At 39.6% G+C, this 25,890-nt stretch overlaps 1 protein-coding gene and 1 long non-coding RNA gene across 3 annotated transcripts in view; one reads left to right on the forward strand and one right to left on the reverse strand.

Moving 5' to 3' along the window:
* LOC115598341 overlaps positions 1 to 317 on the reverse strand; it is a 31,457-nt gene extending 31,140 nt beyond the window's left edge. The window contains exon 1 of the long non-coding RNA XR_003987582.1: positions 20 to 317. This is a non-coding gene — a long non-coding RNA (uncharacterized LOC115598341). The remainder of the gene's footprint in view (positions 1 to 19) is intronic.
* On the forward strand, positions 302 to 23,930 carry HSPA4L (heat shock protein family A (Hsp70) member 4 like). 2 transcript variants are annotated; one of them, XM_030450777.1, is made up of 19 exons: positions 302 to 780; positions 4,524 to 4,581; positions 5,948 to 6,088; positions 6,852 to 6,974; positions 8,146 to 8,245; positions 9,848 to 9,981; positions 10,885 to 11,129; positions 11,221 to 11,297; positions 12,504 to 12,655; positions 13,144 to 13,250; positions 13,627 to 13,760; positions 14,793 to 14,995; positions 17,349 to 17,450; positions 17,941 to 18,078; positions 18,660 to 18,785; positions 19,023 to 19,130; positions 19,795 to 19,914; positions 20,452 to 20,613; positions 21,055 to 23,930. In XM_030450777.1, the coding sequence occupies exons 1-19, from the start codon at positions 674 to 676 to the stop codon at positions 21,247 to 21,249; spliced, it is 2,532 nt and encodes an 843-aa protein (XP_030306637.1). In that variant the 5' UTR covers positions 302 to 673; the 3' UTR covers positions 21,250 to 23,930. The 2 variants fall into 2 exon arrangements, with proteins under 2 accessions (XP_030306637.1, XP_030306638.1); XM_030450778.1 differs by lacking the exon at positions 17,349 to 17,450 and having other exon boundaries at positions 421 to 780.
* Positions 23,931 to 25,890: the final 1,960 nt, after the last annotated feature.

Consider the following 25,890-nt stretch of genomic DNA (forward strand, 5'->3'; position numbering starts at 1 on the left):
GTGGTGAATTTTTCCATACCTCTGTCAGCTTTTAGATAAAGGAAGGACCCACTGCCTTGGGACGCGGGGGGGTTTCCAAGCTGTGTCCGAGAACTGAGGGGGTCTTAGGGTCTCAGTGGATGGAGCCCTCAGCCCCCGCCCCGCCACCCTGAGGTGAGATGCAGCCGATTCTGGGGGTGACTCACTCACAGCTCCTGAGGACGATTGCATTAACCTCTCCACACCATTGCACAAGCTCGTTACACTCACATTCAATTACTTTTGTGTCGCAACCCCGGTGTTACCTGCAGCCGGCAGGCGGTGGCAGTGCCGCTCTCTGAGGCGCAGCGCTCTGCCCCCGGCGGTTCCTTTAAGGGCGGCGGGGGCGCGGCCCGCCCGGCTCTGACGCGCGCTCTGGGTGACGCCCGCCCCTTCCAGATCCTTCTGGAAGGCGGGCAGCCCGCAGCCGGCGCAACCCGAGCCCTTCCGGAAAGTGCCGAAGTCCGCCCCGGTGCCTGGCGGATTCCCCGCCGGCCGGCAGAGCGCGGCTGCGCGGAGCAGAGCAACCGCCGGTTGGTGGCCGGGGCTCCGCAGTGGGGGGAGAGAGAGGACACGGAGCCGGGTCCCAGCAGCCCAGGCGGTCGGCGCTGCAGCTGTAGTCACAGGGGCCGGCGAGGAAGCACCGGGCGCAGCCATGTCCGTGGTTGGCATTGACCTCGGTTTCCTCAACTGCTACATCGGGGTGGCGCGGAGCGGCGGCATCGAGACCATCGCCAATGAGTACAGCGACCGCTGCACCCCGTGAGTACCGACGCTTTGCCCCCCTTATCGGCGAGCCCAGCCGCCCTCCTTCCCTTCTCTTCCTTCCCCCCCCTCCCTCCCTTAGCCCGGCGCACTGGGTTTCCCGGGGCTGCCGCGCGGAACCGCGCCGTGTCCCCGTTGGGCCTTGTCTTATCCGCGGCCCGTGGGCTCCTCTGCCGCGGCTGGAACGCAGCGGGAGAGGAGTGCGGGGCTGCCGGCCGGAGCTCAGCTCCCGGAGCCGTGAGGGGCGAGTGCCTCTCTCTGTCGGTAGCACGTTTTAAGTAGAGGCAGAAATGCGTGTGTTTGGTCCAAGAAGCTCTCCGGGAAACATTCCCCACACTCCGCCTCTCCCTTTACCCCCCCCAGCGCTGCTGTTGACTCCTCCGCGTCCTTGAAATAAAGCGCGGAGCTGAGGGTGCCGTGGAAAAACGGGTTCCGTGTTGTTCTGTCTCGTAACACTTCAGTCTCAAAGGTCTGGGCTAAGTACCTCTGTTTCCCCAACTCTGGGACGGGTGTCAGGACTTGAAGCGTTTTCCTTAACAATTTTATGATGGAGTGAGCGGTGGTGAGACTGAGGATGAGGCTGGTTTGGCAGGGAAAGAGGGAAGGAAGGGTTCGCCATGAGTTCCTCTCCTCCAACCTGTTCTTACTTGCACCGCGCTGCATCTGCTGCCCGTGGAATACCGAGGTCTGGGGAGAAGGGGGGGCAGTGGGCAGCGTCAGTGATGATGGGATACGCAAGAGTAGGTGGAGATTCTCCCTTTTTGTTCCTGTGGGATACGGCTAGGATTTTGAGAACTCCTATCTGTGCGTAGTTTTCAAGGAGGATCCAGGAATTCGTATAATACTCGTAAAAATCGGGTTTTGCACAGTGCTTCCTTTAATAAGAGGAATTTGTGGCCAACAGCAGAAAGCTTTTTCTGCCGTGCGAGGCCATAGTAACGTTAGCACTGCTTTTTGAACCCAGAAATACTCGGTTCTGCTTTCTAAAAAGCTTGCCTAGGAGTACAAAGAAGCTGCATGCTGAAATGCGTGCTGTTTGTATTAGTGGAAATACTCTTTAGAATTGTGTTACTACTTGGAAAATACACTCACATTAACTCTATCCTTGTGCACGTTTTCTGAGAACTGAAATTATCCAATGTTTCAAATTCGGTGCAAGGAGCCCCCTGAAATTGTTGCCCAAAGAGTCTTCAGGCTCCTGCAGTTTCCTTCCTCTTTAGGACGAGCACTACTTCTAATTAGCTGCTTTCGGAGTGTGTTCTCTGCAGGTAACTTTCCACGTTAATAACTGTTTGAAGGATGTTTGCATCGTCAAATGTTTTGCAAAGTGATCAGGACAGGAGTTCGTAGGCAGATACTTAAAGGCAATAGTTATGTCACTTAAAGTGTCATTTTTCCTGGCTTTTCCCCTGTCTTTCTCCAAGAGAGAAGCACACAGAACTTGCTTGGTAATGTTCTTGTCTAGAGGGAAACCAAATAAAATAAATAAAAATATAGCAGGTTAATTACTGTTAGGGAGGTTTAACATAGTAACTAAACCTTGCTTCAAACAGGGTTTGGCTGGTGTAGGCAGCTACTCCACAATCGTTAAAATTTTTGTGCTTACTACACATAGCAACACAGCAAACGAACTCTGTATTTATATGTTCCTATAGAGCTGCTTACATCATTTATATATTGAAGTAAATTAGTAGTTTACATCAGTTGGATATGTCCCAAACACTCTTAGAGATACAGTGTGAATGTTTGTTGTGTGTGTGTGTAGTATAGTTTAAGTATAAAAATACTTTAACTCTAGAAGAGCACACTTGGATTTGCAGTGTAAAGATGTGCCATGTAAAGATATTGGGTTAGGTCCTGAAGGTAGAAGAGTCCTGGCTGTGCTCTGACAGGGCTAATTGCTCTTTCTGGGCAAGGCTAATTATAATTAGTGCAGCCATCTTCCAGTTTTGGAGCTGGTTCAGGTGTGTGTGCAGTACTGCTGTGCACAGTGCAGCATTTGGGTAAGTGTAGACAAAAGCAGTGGAGATTTAAGGGAAGATGTGTTAGCACAAGTTATCACAGTGCCCTCACAGCTGTTTGAAGGTTCAGGTGATCCTTTGTTAACTTTGGTTACCTGAGACCTGTGTCCTGTAATCTATGGCATGGAACTGTTAGTATTTGTAAAATGGGCATCATCTCCAAAGCTTTAGCACACATATTTTGGAAAGAAAGGGAAAAGATTCTGCTATTTAGCCGTCTATTTCAAAATAACTTAATTTTTAAGGTGTTTGGCCTTTGTTTCTCTTTGGGTGTTAACTGACACTTAGCTTTTATTGTACTGGGAATTCCAGCAAGCCTGCTGTGCCAGGTGTCTCCCAAGTCATGGCAAATGGCCCTTTCAAGTGCTCTGCCTCATCACTGTGGTATTATGGAAAAACAGCTGATTGCTGATAGCTTGTAATTTTTTAGTAGCTTTCAGACCATGTGTAAATAGTGTAATCACAAACCATAATTAAAATGATAAGTAGCATCTTCTTCAAGCCAGTTCATGGAGAGGGATGAATTGTTCTTCTGGTGAAGAGATGTGACCTTGAGAAGACTTTTTACCTTTCAAAGCAGGCTGAGGGTAGTAGTGGGGAAGATGGTTCAACTGTTGCATTTTTATCCTTATGGTGGGTGTGCTTCCTGAAAGCCTGTCTTGGATACAGGGTGAGTGTTTGGAGCTGAGGAGAACCTGTTTTGGCTTTCCAGCTAAGGCAGGGAGAAGCCATCCATTCTCTTGTCCTGGAATGGAGTACTTTGGGTAATCAATGGCAAGAATTCTGGTGGGCTAAGTATCTTCTGACTTGATGCTTTATGTTCTGCAGAGGGTTATTTCCAAGTAGTCTGTCAACTGAGTCAAAACCCAATTTCCTACACTGAAAAGGTTTGATGTAACAACATATAAATGCTATTATACACAAAATTAATGTCTTGTAAACCATTTGCACCCTTTCTAAATTGTTCTTCTGTCTGACTTCTCTGAATTATTAAGTATAATTGGGAACTGTAGTGTTAAATGACATTAAGAATTGTAAAAGCAGTTTGTGAAAGCCGAGCTACATTTTCAAAAATGTAGGGCAGTGCCTTGTCTGTTGGCAGCAGTTCAATCTGGAGAAGGTTTTGCTTGTGCAGTGTGGTGTTACATCAGAAGAGGTTGCTGATAACACTGTCAAATTATATACTGTGCCCTCATTGTAGTGATGATGGACAGGAGGTAGGAACCAGTCTACTGCAGTGGCTTCTGTGCATTCATGAAGTAACTACATTTGAAGTGTGTGAAGTCTGGTTTGTTATTTACTCCTGGTTTTAGCCACATCAGGTCCCTTTTGGGACAAGAGTTTTATTTCTGCTTGTGAAGCAAAGGTGTAGCAATTGTAACTTCCAAACACTTACTGGTAAAGTCCAGGTTTTTAAATTAAATGGCAGAAGCTTCTGGTTATAAGCTGTGCCTCAGAAGTTACTGTTAATTCCTTACCTTTGTTTGTCTTACCTGTAGAACTCAAACTTTTAAAGACTCCCTTAAATGACATGATAATGAACGACTGTGCTTGCAAAGAATCCCACTGCAAATTCTGGTACTCCATGGAATAATACTGTTAAATACCACATCCATGATGTGCTACTTTAATTTTGTGGATGTTTTAAAAGTGCCAAGCAAATATTTTATGATGTTTTCTTACCGAGCCAAATGTCTCTTTTTTTCTGTTTTTACTTAGAGCATGTATATCCTTAGGATCCAAGACCCGGGCCATTGGGAATGCAGCAAAGAGCCAGGTAAATGGATCAGACTCTCACATTACTTACATGACTGTTGAATTACATGAAGAAAAGTCATAAATTTAACATTTTCCAGTAAATTTTCTACAATAAGTGCATCTCATAGTAATAGTTACTGCTTCAGTGGTACATTAATGTGCATTGTTTTTGTCATTCAGAATAAAAAATGGGAAGAAGTAGAAACCCTTCTTGCTCACTAAGATTTTTGTTTTTTCGTGCTTACAACAGCAAGAATAAGAATTCATCATTAAATCTCCAGTAAGAGTGGGAAGGAATACTGTGCTTATGCTGTGGAAAAGCTGAAACTGAACTTGAACAGGGCAAGTTTGGTATAGATAGTGGTTGTTGCTTATAATGTGAAACAAATGCATTGTAGGAACTTACTGTCTCAGTTTGGACGTTGAACAAAATTTCTCTAACCCTTTGTACTTGGAACTGAGGCCAATCTTTCTTTGGAAGGTAAATATGTAAAAGCAATAGTAGCCTGTGTGAATTTACAAATTCAAAATTTGCATCAAAAATTCATGCATCATGTTAGAACTCTGAGGACTTCCTTCCCCTCAGAGTGCAGGGTGTAGGTAACTGGAACTTTCCCTGGCAGAGGTGAAGGTGGTAAGGCCCTGGCAGTAATACCCTGAGCAGTCAATATATGCAGCAGCTGTATCACTTTCATTCTGAGAAACTTGACACTTTTTGTTCTGCTGCAGCTCCTGAACTTTGCTGGTGAGGTGGTGTCCTGTCAGTACTGTTTCCAGCTAGTTTGCTATTTAGACTAGTTTTTCTCTGAGAAGTTTACCCTCTAGTAATTTATTTTGATAGCTTAAATACTGCGTTTGTTGGGATTTGATTGTTCTGGTCCTTTGTTTCTTTAAGTCTGTCCTTTATGTAATGAGGTTGGAACACTGATGAGACAAGAGGTGTGGGGAGGCTCTATGTCTGCATGGCAGCTGGATTAGAGAACTTTAAAGGAAGTGAGATGCATTAATTTGTTAAAGCTTCATTTAAGGTTAATGGAGGTAATAACTTCATTTGTTCTGCAGATAGCCATAGCAGTAACACATAATGTCATCTCCTATTGCATAGTAGATCAGAAAGCTCCTCTAAAATTAAAAGTACAGTGAAAATTCATGGTAGCAAACAACTGGATATTAAAGAGGGAAGTGAAGCTGAATTTTTCTAATGGAGACTACAGATTTAAACATAGAGGCTTCTTTTCCCCCCTTCCCTTTCCAATAAATGTATGGGACTTGACACAGGTCTTCAGTATGTGCCTTAAGCCCAACATAACAAAGAGTCCCTTTCTGCATAGTCTTCCATAGTCTGCATGTCACGGGTAAATAAACATAAAATATCTTTTCCACAGATTGTCACAAATGTAAAAAATACTTTACATGGTTTCAAGAAACTGCATGGAAGAGCATTTGAAGATCCTTACATACAATCTGAAAGGGCCAAACTTCCTTATGAACTCCAGAAAATGCCAAATGGCTCCGTAGGAGTAAAGGTGAGTTAGAGCTTTGTATCTCTAGTGGGAGAGATGAGCACATTAGACCTTGGCACTTAAATTCCTACTTGAACTGACTTACATTTTCCTTAAGAAAACTCTAAATGTATTTTTACTCATTTGGAAAAGAATCAGTTGATAACCAGTTTAATAACACCAATTTTTTACAGAGCCTACCTTAGCATAGTTCCGCTACGTTTCTCATTTCTCCTTGTAATTCATTCACTTCTTTAAATGTTCAGGAACATGTGGAGTATTTGGTCTGTGTTATGTATTCATGTCTTCTGGTAATAAAGTAGTATAAAGACTGAAGTTCAGAGGCATTTCCTGAGCAAGGCAGAACTGTTAGAATTGCATCATTTGCTCTTTACCCACCTCATGTGCTTCAGTGACCAATGTTCCTTGGGTTCATGGATTTAGTTCGTTAAGATAAATATGATTCTGTGCTTATTATTCAATTTCAGTTAGTTTTGTTTGTTTAATTAAAACCCCAAACAAACAACAAAAATACTGTAGCTTTGAAAATAGCCCCTTGAGATAATGTAGGTATTAAGGTTTCCCCCAAAACAATTTTTGGGTAAACTGAACAGGTAGAGTTTCATGTAGGTAGCAGAAATGTGTAGCATTGATTGAGAGGAAGAGTTGTGTCTGGAGTCTGCTCTTAAGCTTGGGTCTCATTGCTCAAAATTACAAAAAACATCCAGTTGGAATATCTTACAGAAGAGTTGGTATGATTTTACAGAATTGCAATTCTCTGTTTCAGGTGAGATACCTAGATGAAGAGAGACTGTTTGCAATTGAACAGATTACAGGAATGTTACTGGCCAAACTTAAAGAGACTTCAGAAAGTGCTTTGAAGAAACCAGTGGCAGACTGTGTGATTTCGGTAAGTTCTGCATTTATTGCAGTTCTTTCTGTAGGTAACTTCATATAAGATAATACCATTTAGGCCATGGTGCAATGGTGAGAGGTACAAGTAGTGGATAGAAATTGCATTCCCTTCAATAAAAGGGGCCTTCATTACAGGTTTTTCTAAATGAGACTGCTTTTGTAGTCACAGGTGAGAAGATGAAAAACTTGGGAAACCAAGAGTGTGTTTTCAGCAAGAACATTCTTAAGCTGATGATGCAGCCTGCTAACTCAGAGTGCTCTGTTAAAGTAATCCTGATGACTGTAGTTCTTGTTACAGATCGGAACTGTCCTGTGCTAAGCCTGTCTTATTCTGTTCCAAACCTTCCTAAATTTGCATTATGTTTCCCTATAGGGACATGGTTGAACACTGGTGGGTTGTAGTGCCTGAACTTTGTTCTGAGAGTCATACTGGCAATTTGGGAAGCACAAATTACCTGTGCTTGTCCTCATCACCTTGGGGAAGTAGGGGGTTGAGCCTTAAGATGAAGTTTTGTTCCTGGTATCAAGTCCTAAATGTCTTCCTTTTAATTTGTGTCAACTGTTACACTACTTCACTTGCTCTGGTGAAAAGCCTGGGTGTGAAGTATTGGATTTCTGTCCTCCCTGTCAGGCAGGGACATGGTCACTGGAAAGCTCTGTACTTCAGCTGTTAGAAATCTGCAGAGATCTTTTTCCACCCTTCCTTCTGGCATACAAAGATACTTTAGAAGGATATCTCCCATGAAAACAAAGATTTTTAAGTTCGAAGATGCAGAAGAATCTGACAAAAGGTTTTGAGGGGGTTTTTGTGGTGTCACTTCATTTTTCACAGAATTATCAGAGTTGGAAGGGACTTCTAGAGATCATCTGGTCCAACTCTTATTACTTAAAGCACATTACACAGGGCTGCATCCAGAGGGGGTTTGAATATCTCCAGGGAAGTGACCACAACCTCCCTATTGTTGTATTTTGAAATTTCAATTAAAATATGCAATAAAATTATTTACCTAGCTGTTCCATTCAGATTGCCTTACTACTCTGACTTTACCTTACAACAGTTCCTTGCAGTGTTGAAATTTACAGGGCTGCTTAATGGACAAACCTGAGTTCTTGAAACTAAAAGTCTGTATTTCTGAATATTCTGTGTCATGATTTTTTGGCATCAGGTACCCAGTTTCTTCACTGATGCTGAGCGGAGGTCTGTAATGGCAGCTGCACAGATTGCAGGATTAAACTGTCTGAAGCTGATGAATGAAACTACAGCAGGTAAAGGGCAGCAACACTCACTTTTACCCCATCCAGGCTATTGAATCTGTTAGGGTGTTGACATTCCTATTATACAATTAGGAGCTTGGAAAAAGCTATTAAGGCTAGTCCTGCCCAGTCCAGCTTGGGAACTGGAAGCACAGCAACTCTTGCAGTGGGGTGGTGCTCAGCACTTCAAACACCTGGTTTGGGTTTGCTGACTTGAGTACAGTGCCACTTGGAAACAGCTTCTTGATGCTGAAATAATGCTGGAATCTCTGCTTGCCTCTCTGTACCATGGAGCTACAGCAGCTGCACTGGGAAGGCCTGAGCCAGCTTCAGGATTTCTTAATGGTACAGCTGGAGTGTGCACCTGACCTAAATTCACAATTGTTAAGTAATAGCATAGTGCAGTATTAGATGTAACCTGCATCTGTGTTAAAGGTTACAGTAAGTATATTATTTAATATAGGTATTTAATCTTCCTTCTGTTTTAGTGGAAGATGGGTATGCTGGAGTAAAAAGAAATAGCATGGAAGTATTACAGAAATACTTTCTTGTTATAACCCAGTATTTATTTGAAGTGAAATAAACTGAAGGGGAACTATAAAATGTGTAATCCACAGAGCTTTTTAATTGCTTAATATATGTACACTTTTAAAACTGCATTTTTATGGAGGAGTTTTTTCTGGAAGTGGACTTGCTGATTGTATTTAGAAGCAACTTGAACTGTGTGACTTCTCAAAATACCCAGATCAAGTCAAACAAGTCTTCAAGATAATGAGAGTTAAAACTTGGGGCTGTCAGTTGTAGCATTGGCACTACTGTTGTTTTATCAAGTAATTTGTTTAATGGCCTTGTCTAGTTTTGTTGAATTATAGTGTATAAAAATACATTTAATGGATACTAAAGTCGGGGTTGTTAAAAACACTAATTATTGTGTCTTGATTTAAGTTCTTTTTGCTTCTAGCAAGTCTTGTAAACATCTTTGAGAGTGATTACTGGTGCTGAGATGTATAAACTGGTCTTTTAAAAAAAAATTAATCTCTTGTGCATGCTGAGTTTTGCAAAGATGAGCCAAAAACTACAGGAAGTAAGACATTTCAAAGGGAAGGTGTAGGCATGAACCTTGATATGTGGAGTATCACAAATCACAATGTTAATTTGGCTCAAACATGACCAAAATACATGGTAATGATGCAGTAGTAATGTTAAACTCTAATTTTACATAAGTTTACTCCCTTGACAAGGAAAAATATATTTTGGACATGTTAACTTCTTCTGTGATGAGTTGCTTTCTAAGTGAAAAGTAATTCTTAAACTTAATTCTTAATGCATTAAAAATGCATTTGTTGTTGCAAAGACAGGTTATATAGAATACTTTCATGTCAATTAGGTGAGTGAACATGAGGTAATAGACTAGTAAAACTATAAATCAAACAGTAAGAAATAGCATGGTAACTCACAGTCTAAAACTTGGGACCTTTATATTTGATCAGAATAATGGTGTTTAGAAGGAGTAAACAAAAATAATGTCTGTCTTTTGGTAGTGCTTTTAATGAATGCATGCTTTCCAGCTGTGTGCAGTTCTCCCTTAACTTGTGTGGGTTCTTGTTCTTTCAGTGGCACTGGCATATGGAATATACAAACAAGATCTGCCAGCACTGGAAGAGAAGCCAAGAAATGTGGTCTTTGTAGATATGGGACATTCTGCATATCAGGTTTCAATCTGTGCTTTTAACAAGGGAAAACTGAAGGTAATCTTTTAGGTCATACAGTAAAATCCCCCATTCCTGAAGTATTTAATTGAATAGTAACTCAAAATATTGGTCTGTGGAAATACGTTTTCTAACTAAATGTCTGTGGCAAATACTTTTGGAAATATGAACATACAGCATTTCCTGTTGTCTGTGCTATTTCAGCAAATGAATTTTTAAAAAATGCAGAAATGAAGTATCTCAAATCCTGTTTCAAAAAATGCTTGACAATTAAGCATCCTGTGCAGTGTTTCTCATGTTATTATCACTGAAATATTTGCATTTCTGCTAGCTGCACAACTACAGTGCTTATGAGACTGACTTATTTGTGGGAAATGGTTAAAAACCCCAAATTGCTCTATGCTATAATTCGCTTCCTGTCAGTCATGGTGGTTCAGAAATCTAAGCACAATAGAATGTGAAGTAAAACTGAAAGGACTTCACTTCCTGGTTGTGAGATTTTTTTTTTTTGTCTGTTAGCTACTGATGGCTGAATGTTTCTGTAAACTTGTTTTTAGTGGAAAAATGCAGTAATGTGTAATCATACAGAATATGATAAGCTTTTCTGTTGTGAGTAATGGATGCAGAACTAGTAACAACATGAAAAAATAGCAATCCTAGTCTGTCTTTAGTATGCTTGTAAACTGAACAGCAGCTGCAGTGTCACAGAAAATAGCATGGTAGATGTGCCAATATTGATTTGGGGAGAATATATACTAAATAAGGAGTGATCTCTCTATGTTCTATCCAGCAATTACATAGAAGGTGAGAAAACAAAGATTTTTCCTAGTATCAAACCTGTTTTTTAGTGTGAACTTATAAAACTAGTGTCTGTATGAAATCTGTCCCGGTATCTAAATAAACGTTGTCAAATAACTTGTAATCTTTTTCACTTCTGTGCAGGTTTTGGCAACTACCTTTGACCCTTTCCTAGGTGGCAGGAGTTTTGATGAGGCTCTGGTAGACTACTTCTCTGAAGAATTTAGGACAAAATACAAACTTAATGTAAAAGAGAATCCCCGGGCAGTGCTAAGATTGTATCAGGAATGTGAGAAATTAAAAAAGCTTATGAGTGCAAATGCTTCTGACCTTCCACTCAATATTGAGTGCTTCATGAACGACCTTGATGTCTCCAGTAAAATGAACAGGTACTGTGCATGATTTTCTCTGAAGAACAGTGCAGTGCAGTGTCCTTTCTAAGCTGTCTTGTAATGTGAAACACTTTCCCTGTTCCTGCAGAGCTCAGTTTGAACAACTTTGTGCTGCCCTTCTCTCCAGAGTGGAACCTCCTCTGAGAGCAGCCATGGATCAAGCTAGTAAGTGGGGGTTCATTTAGGTTCTGCTTTTGGTTCAAGAAAGTAACTAGTAATCCAGTTATCCTAGATGTCTTTAATGATTATCTTTTTAATATATTTTTGTATTTATTAGAATTGCAAAGCTAAGTACTGAAAAGTTAAATGTAAGTTCCATTCATATGCTTGTCATGTATGCATGATCCCCTTCCTGCCTCATTTAGTGCACATGTCACTCTGCAACCTTGGTTTATTGACCCTCATTCACCCTGTGTAATGGAAAAGGTTGGCACTCTGAAAGGTTATTTTTTTATTATTTAAAAAAAGCAACCTAAACAAAACCACAATGGGAAAAACTCAATCTGTACTGCAGCTGTCTGGCCAGCCTCTTCCATATGCAATTCATACATGTCTGCACTGACCTGAGAATTTGGCAGTATATTCTTGAAATAAGTTACCTGAAGCATGTGCAAATAACAGATTTTTTTGTTTTTTAATTTTTTTTTTTTTTTTGCCTAATGTAGCATAAGGGAGAGAATAGACTTTCACAGGAAAAAGTCTTGCCCCTAATTCCAGCATCTTCAGCTAAAAGAAGGGGAAAAACTCTGCTTACCTTGGCTAGATAACTAATTCAGGAAGTAAAAACCTGAATAACTGCTGAGCAGAGTTGTTCAAGGACTGACAGGTGTTTGAGATGACTTTATACATGGATCCTGAATTCAGATTTTAAAAGTTACCTTGCAAGCACAGTCTAGTGTTTTTACATAATTTTAGTTAAATGTTTTGATTTGCTTTATTGGCAACCCAAATTAAACCAGACATAAAGTGAAATTGATTTGGGTTCCATTTTGTTCTTGTTTGGGTGGGGTGATAGGTACTCCAGTAGTGCAGGGCTACCACAGAAAACTCAGTTACACACACTTGAGTTTGTGCTTACCAAAAGGGGTTGTGCAGGGACAGTGCATTTTAGGAACAGCTGTCCTCATTGATGCTTGAGTTCTGCGTTCTCCAGGATTATGCAACTAAAAAACTTCATAGCCTGCAGCAGAGACAAAAGAGTGTGAATAGGACATAACTGTAACAAATCTGATTGTAAACCTCTTCTTGGCTGTTAAACATATTCAGTGCTTGTCACACTGCCTAGATAACAAAATAACTCTTTCTTTTTTTTGTTATCCAAAGACAGCCTTCTGATACCTTTAACTTAAGGCCATGTACTTTTTTTTCTAGAGCTTCAGCGTGAAGATATCTACAGTATAGAAATAGTAGGTGGGGCTACTAGGATTCCAGCAGTGAAGGAACAGATCTCTAGCTTTTTCTGTAAAGAGATAAGCACCACGCTAAATGCTGATGAAGCTGTTGCAAGAGGCTGTGCCTTGCAGGTATAGTTATTAAAATTCAGTATTGCTGCTTTAACATCATGTACTAATGAAATACAACTAACCAAAAGCAAAAGGTGCTGTAGCTCAAACAAGGTGTAGAGTCTGTCTTGTTCTTTAAACAGTTTTCACAGAAATTATTGCCTTATTTTGTGATTTGCTGCTGTGCCATGTTGGGATAGTCTTGTTAAAGACCTGTTAAATTTGATGACCCAAATTGCACTGTTCCACTTGTGTGTAGTCATTTGGAAGCTTGGCTGGGTGTCTTTACTGACAATCACTGGGGAAATAGCATCTCTAATTTAGTTAAGTCTTTTCAGTTCAATTAACTTTCTGCTAAGTATAGGAAGTCTCTGTTAAAAATTCTATGATAAGCAGGACCTCCATGTGACCTATCTAAATTGTAGCCTTTTGCACTTGGGTATTAATTATTGTACTTGCTGTTTCTTTGACTACATGGGTATAACAAAATTTTGTTCTTTGTTTTCCAGTGTGCAATTCTTTCCCCAGCCTTTAAAGTGAGGGAATTCTCAATCACAGATGTTGTTCCTTATTCTGTAACATTAAGATGGAAATCATCTTATGAAGAAGGAACAGGGTAAGTTTGTAGGGTGCCTACTGAAAAGTGTGCATATAAAGAATGTCACATGAAAGACCAGGCCTCAGGCTTTGAAGCTGTCGTTCACTTGAACTGTTTTAATTCTCTTGTTTTGATTTATACTTGATTTCTGATTGCAGCTTAGTAATTGTAAATACGTTTAATTTTAGGATGTTGGTGAGAGGTTGCTTAGATTTCTGACAAGTATAACATAGAATGCATAGTCCAGCTTTGAGACTTGAGGCCTTCAAACTGCAGCTCTTGTCATAAGCTGAATTAAAGCACAGCTGATGATCATTAACATCCCTTTATTTTATTTTTTTATTAACCATTGTTTTATGTTTAGTGGTTTAACCTTAATATTTCACTGCTTTAGAGAGTGTGAAGTCTTCAGTAAGAATCATGCTGCTCCGTTCTCAAAAGTAATTACTTTCCACAAGAAAGAGCCTTTTGACCTGGAGGCTTACTATACCCATCCACATGAAGTGCCTTATCCTGACTCCAGAATAGGTAAGAATATGTCAATAAAAACCCCATGCCCATCTCTGGCTGCTAAGTAGTTCCTTTGTGTAAGATACATTGCTTCTGTATTTAAGTTATAGAAAAGCCTAGGTTCTTTAGAAAGGCTCAGCACAAGTTTAGGTGCAGTGATCAAACAGTGTCACCATCACCATTTGGCAGTTCCTAAAAAGTTGAGTGCTTTACTGTCTGGTTCTTTTTAACTCTATAAAACAGATGAGGATCTTACGTTCCTGCCAGCCTGGATTTTTCAAAGAAATTTGCTCAAAGGAGCTGCTAGCACTAGACAGTTACCTGTTAAGATGGGTATCTCAAGTCTTCTTATTAATCTGAGAACATACAAGAGAGGCATTTCCTGAACTTAAGCATCTGTAGTAAATTATTAGTTTGTATGATTAGGTTTCCTGGTAACTAATACTGCCTTCTGGCCCTTAAGTCAATTTTATTTACCAATTCCTCTATCAGATACAAACTTGGTGGTTCTTACTTAGCTGTGTACGCAGTATGTCTGCCTCATTTAGGAAAGAACAGTATCGTTTACATCATTTTTATCTTTAATACTTAAGATTTTCAGTAAGTTGAAAAATGAAATATCAACCTGTCTGCTTCCAGAAGACTTTTGTAAGTGCTCTTCATTCTCAAAAATGAGGTGCCTCTGTGTGACCAAATTGGAACAGAGTCTTTTCTAAGATTTTATTTCTCAGTGCAGAGTTGGAGTTCAGTGGATGATGGAAATATCTGAGATGAAGCAGAGTAATTTCCCTAGATTAATCTTTAGAGAAGGCAACAGAGTAGTAGAACACCTAATGAAGTGTTATGTTTTTTATGAAATACAGGTAAAGCAAAACCATCTTATGTTCATCAAATAACTTGTAGATACCAGGTTTTTATTAATCTAGCTGCAGCCTCCATTGTAGAGTTGACAACTAAGTGGAAAATTTCCAAATAGTTAGGTGTAGTGGCTATTTAAATAAACACCCTTCAAGGAGTTAATTTTTTTTCTTCTTTCACCATTTTTTCCAGGGCGTTTCACTATTCAGAACGTTGGTCCCCAGCACGATGGTGACAATTCCAAAGTCAAGGTGAAAGTGCGTGTCAACATCCACGGCCTGTTCAGCGTGGCCAATGCTTCTGTAATAGAGAAGCTGAATGTAGAGGGTGATCACAGTGATGCACCTATGGACACTGAGTCATCAAGTAAGAGCCAAGGCAGAGATGAGGAGCTGGTATGTAAACCTCTAAATATCTGCATTCCTTGTAATTCGGACGAGTCAGTAATTACAGAGATGAAATCATGACACAGAGCTTTTGGCAGTTATTACTTCTCCACCCCAAAGTTAGTTCTTTGGTTACGTACTGCATTTTTTCATGTTTATTATGGTAACTGGTGGCACTAAGAAAGTACAAAAATGTGAAACCAGACTAATTTTCTTTTTTTCTTTACCCGGCATTGAGTATTGCTATCAGATGGCAGCATATTTAATGAGATTTCTTGACTAATTATAAAGGCTTGTTTTTCCTAAAAGTACTAAATTGTCACCAAGTACTACTTTATACTTCTAGCATTGGTAGTTCTTACTTGTAAACCCATAGGGGAAGATTACTGGAAACAGACATGCAGCAGCTTTGTTGTTAATACTGAGAAGTGAGCAGAAGTCTGTTCTCTCATTCTGGTGTGAGGAAGATCAGCTCTTGGTGGTGCACTGCATGCTGAGAGGAGTGAGGTGTAGCAATTGCATTTCATACTGAATTGAGGACTGGATGCCAGGGAGCACGTTGCAGCTAGGAAGGGCACACCCCAGCAGTGGCCTTGGCAGCCTTTCTCCCTTATTTGTGCCCTTCTGTAGCTCAGGGCTGTGGTTTTGTCTCATCCTACAGGGAAGAGAGATGATAGTGTAGAGAAAAAGAAGGTAAAGCGCTGGCTGAGCTGCTGCTTCACACTCCTTCTGTCTTTGAGGCTGGGAAGCACTCAGACTTGTCAAGCATCCTGAGGAGAGGGAGGTTGGGCAGAAAGCAGTGCTTGGGGTGAATGCATTTCCTGTTGATACTTTGTATGGTTTGTCCCTAATGTTTTTTCCTGCTTTAGTTGAACATAACACAGGAATTAGAGGAACAGGTTACACAACTAGCATTACATAATTTGATAGAAGCAACTCCTTTAGTGTTATGCTGCTTTCCAAGAATCTGAGCATATTTGAAATGCCAAACACGATGCAGTTCCTTCTGCCCTGCACCTGATGTTGGTCTGCTAGTGACAAAGAGCTGGAAGTGACATAGCTGGCAGTCAGTGTAGGAGGAAATACTGCACTTCCAGGTTATGAAGATGAGTGCTTATTTTTTGATATGGGAGTAACCACTTCCAGCCTCAGGCTTTCAGTACAGTAGTGCTGTTCATCTAACACGTGTTCTGTTTTATGATGGTGCTTGTCAGCAATCACCTTCCAATATTGAGGATGATCCCCTTGGCTCTGAGGAGGAGGTTTGTGGTACAAATATCTGTTATCTTCCCCCTTTAGCTTATGTGTAAGTAAGAGTTGCTTCCAGTTGTAGCCTTTTCTGTGTGAACAGTAAGAACAGTAAATGAGGGTTTTTTCCTAATCTGAAGGGATTCAGTAAAAGTAGCCTTCTTGTTTTCAACTTGTCATTAAAACCTTGCTGAATAATTTAGATATTTGCACCTGTGATAGCTTGAAATCATTAGGTAACTTTTTCTTGTATTTTGCAGAACTAATGTTAAATTGTTTTATGTGCACACCCAGAAATCCAGCAAATCCAAGACAAGTCTTAATTCTATATCATGGAAGTAATCTCAGGTGCTCTGGATGTTCAAGTATTGAAGTCATCCTGAAAGCTTATGACTTATCTAGTACTGTGTTACTAAAAGATTTTGGCAGTTTTTGCAGAGAATTGTATTATTTAAATCAAGTCATCTGCATCCTAAGGATGTATTTAAGATCCTTAAATTTGGAATAAGGCATACAAATAAACTACAAATTTAGGTGAAACTTAATTTTGGGTGGCAGGGAGGGAAGATGGTTGGTTGATCATGTGATCCAAGAGGCTACTACAGAAACAAATGAAATTTTTCTGGTCCTATAAGGCAGATGCAGGTAACAATTACAATGACTAAAATATTTCTGCTCTGGATTAAAAGCTTTAAAATTTAGGTGAAAAATTACGAGGTTGAAGTTCTGGCTGTTCCATAGAGAGCCTATAGTTATTGCCTGTGTTGGTCGTGTGTTTCTAGAATGCTTTTTGCATATATTTTATAGCTTTTTTCTAGCCTAAAACAAAAGGAGTGTTCCCAGGGCTAAATGCAATTATTTAGCAGAGGACAGGTGGGAATATCAAAACAATCTCAAGGTGTATGGGTAAAACAGAATTTCTATTTAATTGGAGAAATATGAACTCAAGTTCTATATCAAAATATACATGTACTGTATCACCATGTTTAAACATGGTGAAACAGGAATTTTTAAGGTTGATTTGGAAGTCCTTACAGTATCTGTGACACACCCTAATTGATGTCTTAAATCCTACAGCAAACCTTTGCATTCAGTAATGCACCTCTCTTTCTAGGATAAGATGCAGGTTGATCAAGATGAAGGTATTCAGAAAAGTCAAGCTGAACAACAGAACCAAGCAGATGAGGAAACTGAAAATGCAGGAACCGAAACAAAAGTTTGTATTCATTATTGATAAAGAAATGTAAAATGTTGCTTCCATTAGACTTTTGCCCAGTATTCTCAAGGTCATGCATCTAACCAGTTCCAAACATGGGACTGAATTCAGAGGAGTAGAGATACACTGAAATGGTGAATTTAGGAATCCTACCTTAGCACTTTGATTTCTAAGACAATTAAGACTGAAATACATTTCTCTTAACGTAGCTTTGTAGTGAAGATGGATTCTAGGGAAACTTAAACACTGTGAAGAATATTCAGTGCCTTTAGCTTTTGAATGGGTTTTCACATTGTTTGAAGAAATCAAATTTTACCAGTTTGGCTCTTGATGATTCTGAATAGCAGAAGAATAATTAGTACTTCATTTATATGTAATCAATTTGTAGTTATTTCATTTCTCTGTTTTGAGCATAAATGTAAAAATACTCCTATTTTTGAAAGATTCATAATGGTCTAAATGATTCATAATGGTCTAACTCTTTCTGTAGACTGCTTCTGGGGACAAGCAAGATCATTCAGCCCAGCCAAAGGCAAAAACAAAAGTTAAGAGTATTGACCTACCTATACAGGCAAGCCTCTACAGACAGCTGGGACAAGATCTTATCAATTCCTATATAGAAAATGAGGTAAGAAGCCTAAACAGGTGACTCAAATGAATGTCACTATAAATAATTATCCAGATAGTATTTACGACCATAAACTTAATATCTAGTTTAGAAGTCCATGTGGGCTTGTCTTCAATTGTTAGGGGGTTTGTTTTGATTAAGTTTTTTTTTTTGAGAAATCGCTTAGCTTCATGAGACTTAATTACCCAGATCATAGAATCACAGAATGGTTGGGTTGGAGGAGACATAAAATATCATCTAGGGACACTTCCCACTAGATCAGGTTGCCCAAAGCTGCATCCAGCCTGGCCATGAACACTTCTAGGGAAGGGGGAGCCACAACATCCCTGGGCAACCTCACCACCCTCACACTGGAGAATTTATTTCTAAATCTACCCTCTTCCAGATTGAAACTGTTACCCCTCATCCTACCACTACACACCCTCATAAGAAGTCCCTCCCCAGCTTTCCTGTAGTTCCTTCAGGTTTAATTGTGACTTTGCAGGCTGCTGCAGAGTTTTGTGATACAGTTTCAAGAGAGTAATCATTAAGTCTGACACTGAAGATGCTTTTAGTTCTAAATAAGCTTTTCTCCACCATAGGGGAAGATGATGATGCAAGATAAGCTTGAGAAAGAAAGAAATGATGCAAAGAATGCTGTTGAAGAGTATGTGTATGACTTCAGAGACAAACTGTGTGGAGTCTTTGAGAAATTCATCACTGAAGAAGTAAGAGTTGCTGGAGTGTTTCAGTGGTTCAGTAGGGTTGTCCTGCCTTTAATAATTCTGTGAAGTCTTGGCTTTGAAGTCTGTTGATTACCATTCCACTTCACTATCATACTTGGAATATTTTAAATTGATGAAACAGTTTCTTGAATCCAGATGTTTCTTTGTATGCTGGAGGGCAGAGAAGTCTCCTTTATCATGTTCCCTTCTGAACTAGACTATCCCACATTTGCTTTGTAGGATGCAAACAAGCTGACCTTGATGCTGGAGGACACAGAAAACTGGCTTTATGAGGATGGAGAGGACCAGCCAAAGCAAGTATACGTGGATAAGCTTCAGGAGTTAAGAGTAAGTTACTTTCTAGGAAAAAAGAGTGTTTGGTGGAAGGGACATACCAATACCAATATCCATGGTTAACTGTGCAAACCTATTGTAATGAGGGGGGTGTCTGTGCATACCCTCCTGTGAGTTTTGTAAATCCATTAACTTTAGGATGTAAATGTAGTTTAGCTACCTTTAAAAACTTAATTTTACAGTGTGCTCCTAATTTGAAAATGGTCCAAATGAAGCAGATGTTTGCTAGGGACCAGAACTGTAATTGCTGTTTCTGTCAGTCTTGTGGTCTGAAGGAGGCTCTTTGGAAATACGCTTCAGAATAGATGCTCTGATTTTCCTGTTTTCAGTGATGATCTATAGCTATAAAAATGAATTTTTGGTCTAATTTCTAATGATAAACGGTGAAGAGTGCTTTAAGAGTAGCTTCTTCCACTGAATTACTTCATTAGTAACAACAGAAAAACCTTCAATACTTTAGACTTCAGTAATCTCATGGGAAAACATGAATTCTGATCCATTACTAGCTGCTTTGTTTTTAACTAAAGCAAGATGCAAAGATTGAACTCTTCAATGGTAAGAATAGGAGTTAAAAGCAGGCTTACTTCCCATGCCACATTTATTCTTGGACCAGACTACAGTAAACTTGTATTTCATCAATATCTTTGTTTGGTTTCAGAAATTTGGACAGCCTATTCAGGAGAGATACATGGAACATGAAGAGAGACCAAAAGTTCTAAATGAACTAGGAAAGAAGATTCAGCTCCTAATGAAAGCAGTAGAAGCATACAAAAACAAGGTAGGAGCAGTTTAGAGAATGAACTGTTTGGAGTGTTTTAAGTTTTGGCTGTAGACTGTTTTGTGTTTAAAAAGGAATCCTGTAGGATTACCTGTGAATCTGCTTTAAAATGGATGCTGTGCATTTGCTGCTTTTTTTCTAAAACTCTTCTGGATTGCTGGCAAAAAGTTTTTCTTCATGAGAACACAGACAGTCACGTTTTATGATGAGCTGTACCACCTGAAATGGGTGTCTCAAGTTACAGCTGCTACCATAAATTACTCTAACTTTGCAATTAGTTAATCAAACTACAGTAAATTGTGAGTGCTGCTTTTCTTGCAGATTCATTATTAGCCTGTGCTTCAGCAGCATGCACTAAAGATTAAAATTTCAAACATAAAAAAAATATCCTATCTGTTCCACAGTCATTCTTCATACTAAACACTTGTTAAAAACTATTTTTGTCAGGTTGTGGCAATGTTAGTTATTATGTGTCCCATTAAATTCTTCATTGGGTGAGAAACCTATATGATGTTAAATAAATACCTCTTCCCTTAGGATGAAAAATACGACCACCTAGATCCTGCTGAGATGGAAAAAGTAGAGAAGTACATTAATGAAGCTATGAATTGGTTGAACAGCAAAATGAATGCCCAGAACAAACTCAGTCTCACTCAGGATCCAGTTGTCAAAGTGGCAGAAATACTGACAAAATCTAAGGTAAAAAGAAATTAAAATCACTTTATGTGCTGCATTCTAACAGCATGGGGGGGTTTGACAAGGTTTTGGCCTCTGTTGAGCTAAAATATAACTCCTGCAGAGCTTTCAACGCTATGAAAAGATACAGGGAGCAGCAGTTTTATCAGTGCTCAATTTTGACTCTTGATTTACAGCAGTACTTCTGAATGACCCTTTTTAAAATATCCTGACTTGCAGCACCAGGCTTGCTAGAAAATAAATTGCTGTGCAGGCTTCTAACAGATCAGAAGCTCTGTAGCTAGTGGAAGGCTTTAAGTTTCTAGACTGGATAGAATTGATGAGTCTAGTCCTTGAAAATTAAATTCTGGGTTGTTAGGAACCTGAAGCAAATGGGACATTTGAGCTTAATACAATTTACTGTGCCAGCAAATGAACCTATTTTCTCACTTCTGTTACAACTAGGAGTTGGATAGCTTCTGCAACCCCATTATATACAAACCAAAACCGAAGATAGAACCCCCCAGTGATGGGCAGTCAAAAGCCAATGGTGAGCACAACGGACCAGTGAACGGACAGAGTGGTGCTGAACCAAAACCTGAGCCAGCCAAGGACACTTCTCAGCAGACCAAACCACCTGGAGAAATGGAAGTGGACTAAATCTTGCATTTCTTTTCCTTAATTAAAATAGTGCAAGTAACCACAGGGTCCATTCTTTTTGTCTGGTACACACCTCAGATGTTCAGTTGTTCTTAGCCAACCTTCTGTCATTTGTTGCCGAGTAGTTTTGAAAGTGTTTTATATTAAGTACAATTCTGATGTTCATTTCCACTGATGCTGCTTATGTGGAGCTTTAGCCAAATGTAGATTGTATAAGTCAGTTTAAGCTTTCCCAATATATTTTATATCAAACTTACAGAATTGATATATAATGGCAACAATCTACCTTATTTAAAGCTTTTATTGTGGATAAACCTCAGCTCCTTTATTCAGGAAAGGATACTGTATTGCACTACTGATGCTCAAATGTAGATCTAATTGCATCTTTATTTTGGAAAAAATATTGGAATTGAAGTGGCAAGACACGTCACTTGAAGCACTGACCTTTTCTAGTTATTGTATTGTTATAATTTAAATATTAAAATAGAGTTTAGTTGGCATACTAGTCCATCTTGTTGATGTACCATGACAATTGTACGGTCTTTTTCATAGAAACTGAATAACCCAAGTTTAAACATTTTTTAGATTCCCATACCACTAACAATCTTACTTATAAAATGGTGGCGTAATGGCTCTGCCACGTGCTGAAATTAAGTGAATGGTCTCAGCGCACATAGCTGTACATAACATACTGTGCTCATGAAATAGTATGAAGGGGTAGAATATACAAAGACTGCATAGCTTTCCCTTGAAAATGTCTTACTGCACATGTTACTATATCCACTTTAGTTTTTAATTTAATCTCTTGATCACATTTTATGTTGGGGAGAAGAAACAATAAAAAATGTGCTGTGTGAGCTGGCCATTAGCATCCTGATTATGAGGTTGCTTAAATGCTGTTTGTTGTGAACTTGGAAGAACTACTGAGAGCTTATTTAAGCCTTGGTACTCAGCACATAAACCTTTTGGTCAAGGATCTAAACAAAAGAGTTTGCAAACTGGATATTATTACACAGTTGAATCACTGTTTCCTTTAATTAATTTTAGACACTGTCATGGTCCAGTGTATGTTTATATATTCTGAATGCTTCTGTCAGTCATGGAAGTACTGTAGCATTTGCTTGAGCAGGTCACTTTTCTTTTGATTTGTCTAACAGCACAGGAATGGGCCACCCTATGAAAAGTGGTTTCATAGATCAGCCTAAGAGGCTGGTAACAGTATAAAAACTATTGCAGTGTTAAACACTTGAGTGACTGGAACTCCAGTGCAGAAACGCATGTAGGTGTTAAGGTGTTCCTGCAGCAATTCTGTACAAACCTGTTGCTGTTTCAAGTAAGTGAAGGGCTGTGCTCTTGTTCCTGGCTTTGGCAGCCAGTTTATCTCCAGCCATACCCTTCACATTCCATCTCTGTTCATGCTACAAAAAGAGTATCCTGTGACCCAAGCTGGAGTTGGTAGAAGTGAACTTTACTCTCCAGTATCTTCACAGAAAAAGGAAGCATCATTTACAGCTGTATATGAACCTGCTAAAGTGCTACAATTGTACCTTCATGACTGACAGCAGTGACTGAGATGCATGTCCTTTGCTCTACTGTTCTTCCTCTACACAATCAATTGTGTGTGCTCTGACACCTTCAATTGGCACACTTAAAGCCCTTGAACAAAGGCTGAGTAACTCTGGAGACCTGCAGCTACTCCACAGGCTCAGTCTTGAATTCTGCCACTGTAGTTGTGTCTTTGGCACTGGAAGGGAAAGTGTATTTCAGTGTCAGCTGTACTAAGATGAAGTCACTATATGGCTGAGCTAGCTTTGGTCCTGCAGGCTTCAACATCATTAGTACTTCAGGAGCTTTATCACAGCAGTGTAATGAGTAGCATTCCTAAGTATTGGCTTTTCCTAAGCCCATTAATTTGTCCAGTAGAGTTGCTTATACCTGGCAGAAGAGCTCAAACAGTGGAAATCTCCAGTAGCTATAAAGGTCATGTAAGAACAGTCTTCTCATGGCCACCAGATGCTTAATATTACATTACAGATTATCTGAGGCAATTCTTATGCATAAAGGCTGGAGTAATTCTGCAGCTGCTTAATATGGCAAGCTTCAAAGCAGATCTGGTTAAGCAATTGTAGTAAGGTTTTCTTACTAGAAATTTTATTTTTTTTTTGCTATGCATCTGCTCTGTCTCTAGATCCCTGATGAAGAGAAATGCTACCCCCAGATTGCCAGTAGCTACTGGTTGCTGATACATGTGTTAAGAATCCCTTTTGGAAGGACAAATTTTTCTTCCCATAATGAGCCACACATAAATGTGTGAATGTGACTTGCTGATATGTAATCTGTTTTCTGTTAGAGATGAAAATTTACCAAGCTGAAGGTTCTCAAGTACTTACATAAGCAATGCACAACTTGAAGATGAGGTTTTGTGCATCAGACTGAACAAGTGACGAGTTACCCTGTGGCTACCCTGACAGCAGCAGAATTAGTATCTTGCAACATAAGTTCTGTAAGGGAACCAACAGTAGTGTGTTACTCTGCATCTTGTGTACTTTAAAAGTGAGGATTTGTTGCCAATGTCTTCTTTACAATTTTCTGTTGAGGGCAAGATGAATTTCTGATGTTTGAAAATGATCCTTCCATCCCACAAAATAAAAATATGAAGCAGCACTATCTTTGTAAAGGCAGTAGAGTTTTGGTTTTTTGGTTTTTTATTTTTTTAAATTGCTAATTACAGGCTTCATGTAAAAGTTTAGTTGTAAAACAGCATTAAAATAACTTTTATTTTACAGGTAGCATCTTTCTTCTTTAAAGAGGACTGGTTCTCTCCTGTCTTAAACATCTTGCTCAAGAAATGTCTTCAAAATTAATTTCCTTTACTAAACTAAGTTGCTAAGAGCAGTTCTACAACTGATTCCTGGCCTCCTTTCCACATCCTTTATTACAGTAGTTTAGACTTCAGGATATTTGTTATACTTCATTCAGATGTAACATAAACAGATTTTAAACAATCCCTGTAAGTCTAGCTTTTATACTCTTCTTTCTTTGAACTGTACTAGGACTACATGATAAAATAACTCAGTACAGCTGCCTGCTGAATCACAAAGGAGCAGACTGTTACCATCTCGGGAGTCACAGGAGGGTCTCAAGAACTGGCTGTAGTGGAGGCTGAAATGAGCCTGAAGGGAAATGACCAGGAGACCAAATGTGATTCATTTGTTGTTTGGTCTGAATGAGAACCCTCTCCCTTCCTTGCTTCTGGCAGTGTCCTTCTTTGACTCTTAAATACTGCCTTTGGGGCAGGTTTGCAAAACTTCAAGTAGGCAGTTGGATGGGAATCCTCCAAGCTGTTTCACCTAACCTGTATTACCACTTGACTGCCCAGGACAAGGTGGCAGAATGAGGGGGAAGGTGTCCTTGTCAGTCAGGATGGCAGCACTGGAGGGGAGGTTTGGAAGCACAGGGGCCTGCAACCATAGCATTCCCTGTGCCTTGTGGGCAGCCAGAGGTGCTGCTGCTGTGGGATGCAGTATCATGGTTCTGGTTCTTCCACTTACAAGGGATTGCTGTTAATTTAAAGCATCCGGTTTATAAGATTTCTTCATAGCTTCAGCATTTGAAATTATTTAATATTTTTTTGAAACATCTAGGGTGCTCAACTCCAGGCTCTGCTGTAGGTTTTTCCTGCTGTAACTTTTCAAATACTCTGTGTTTAAGGTGTGTTTTTTCCCTGTAAGGATTATGTTTTAAGTATAATTTAGGAAGCTGGTGAAGAGCTGGCAGGAGGGTTTTCAGAGTGATTTTTTGACTGTAAGGTGAGAACTACACAGCCTGAACAAACCTTAAATCTTTATACTTCTCAGTGCTCTGGTTATGGAACCATTTTACAAACCTGCTGTGTTTGCTGGTTCAAAGGACCTGGCCAGCTGCTATAGAAGGAGAAGCTAAATTCAGTTCCCATATATGAACATCACCATGAACCTCATTCATCAAAATAGTACTTTAATTTTTTGTGTTACCACACTGTAGTACTCCATTATGCTGACTTCTAAGAGCCCTTTTAAACTGAAGTCCCAACCACTTCAGTTGAGGGTCAGTATAACCCATAAGCTCTAAAGATGCTTACACTAGCAGTAAGTTTAACTGGGTGGAAGAATAGTATGTAAAAAAACACTGCACTTAACAAAAAGTTAATTCCTCATAAATTTTCATTTCAACTCTCAAGGTAACATTTGTATGCTGGAGAAAGCATATGGTAGCTGACTCTTAGCAGAGTTCTTGATTCTTCACAACTGAAATTTGAAGACTTAGGCCACTTAACTACTTATCTAAGTAACAGTGAAAATAACTGAAGGTCACTATTGGCACTGCAGAATCCAAAACTGGCAGTGTGCTCGTAACTTACCTGATACAGTTATTAAACTTCGCATCTTCCTGGTCAGAAGGAAATAGATCAAGCAATGCATTACTGAGATGTGATCTGTGAAGAGTAAATTACAAACAAAAAATTAATCAAGAGCTATACCCACTGGCCACCTCTACAAAGTCCTGACATGGATTAATTAATTAAAAAAAAAAAAAAGGGAGGAGTGTCTGAATGTTGCAAAGTTGGGAAAGTTTGTTCACAGAGTCTAAACATATCTCCAC

This window comes from Calypte anna, chromosome 4B, assembly GCF_003957555.1.
Source record: "Calypte anna isolate BGI_N300 chromosome 4B, bCalAnn1_v1.p, whole genome shotgun sequence".
NCBI classification, from domain to species: Eukaryota; Metazoa; Chordata; class Aves; order Apodiformes; family Trochilidae; genus Calypte; species Calypte anna.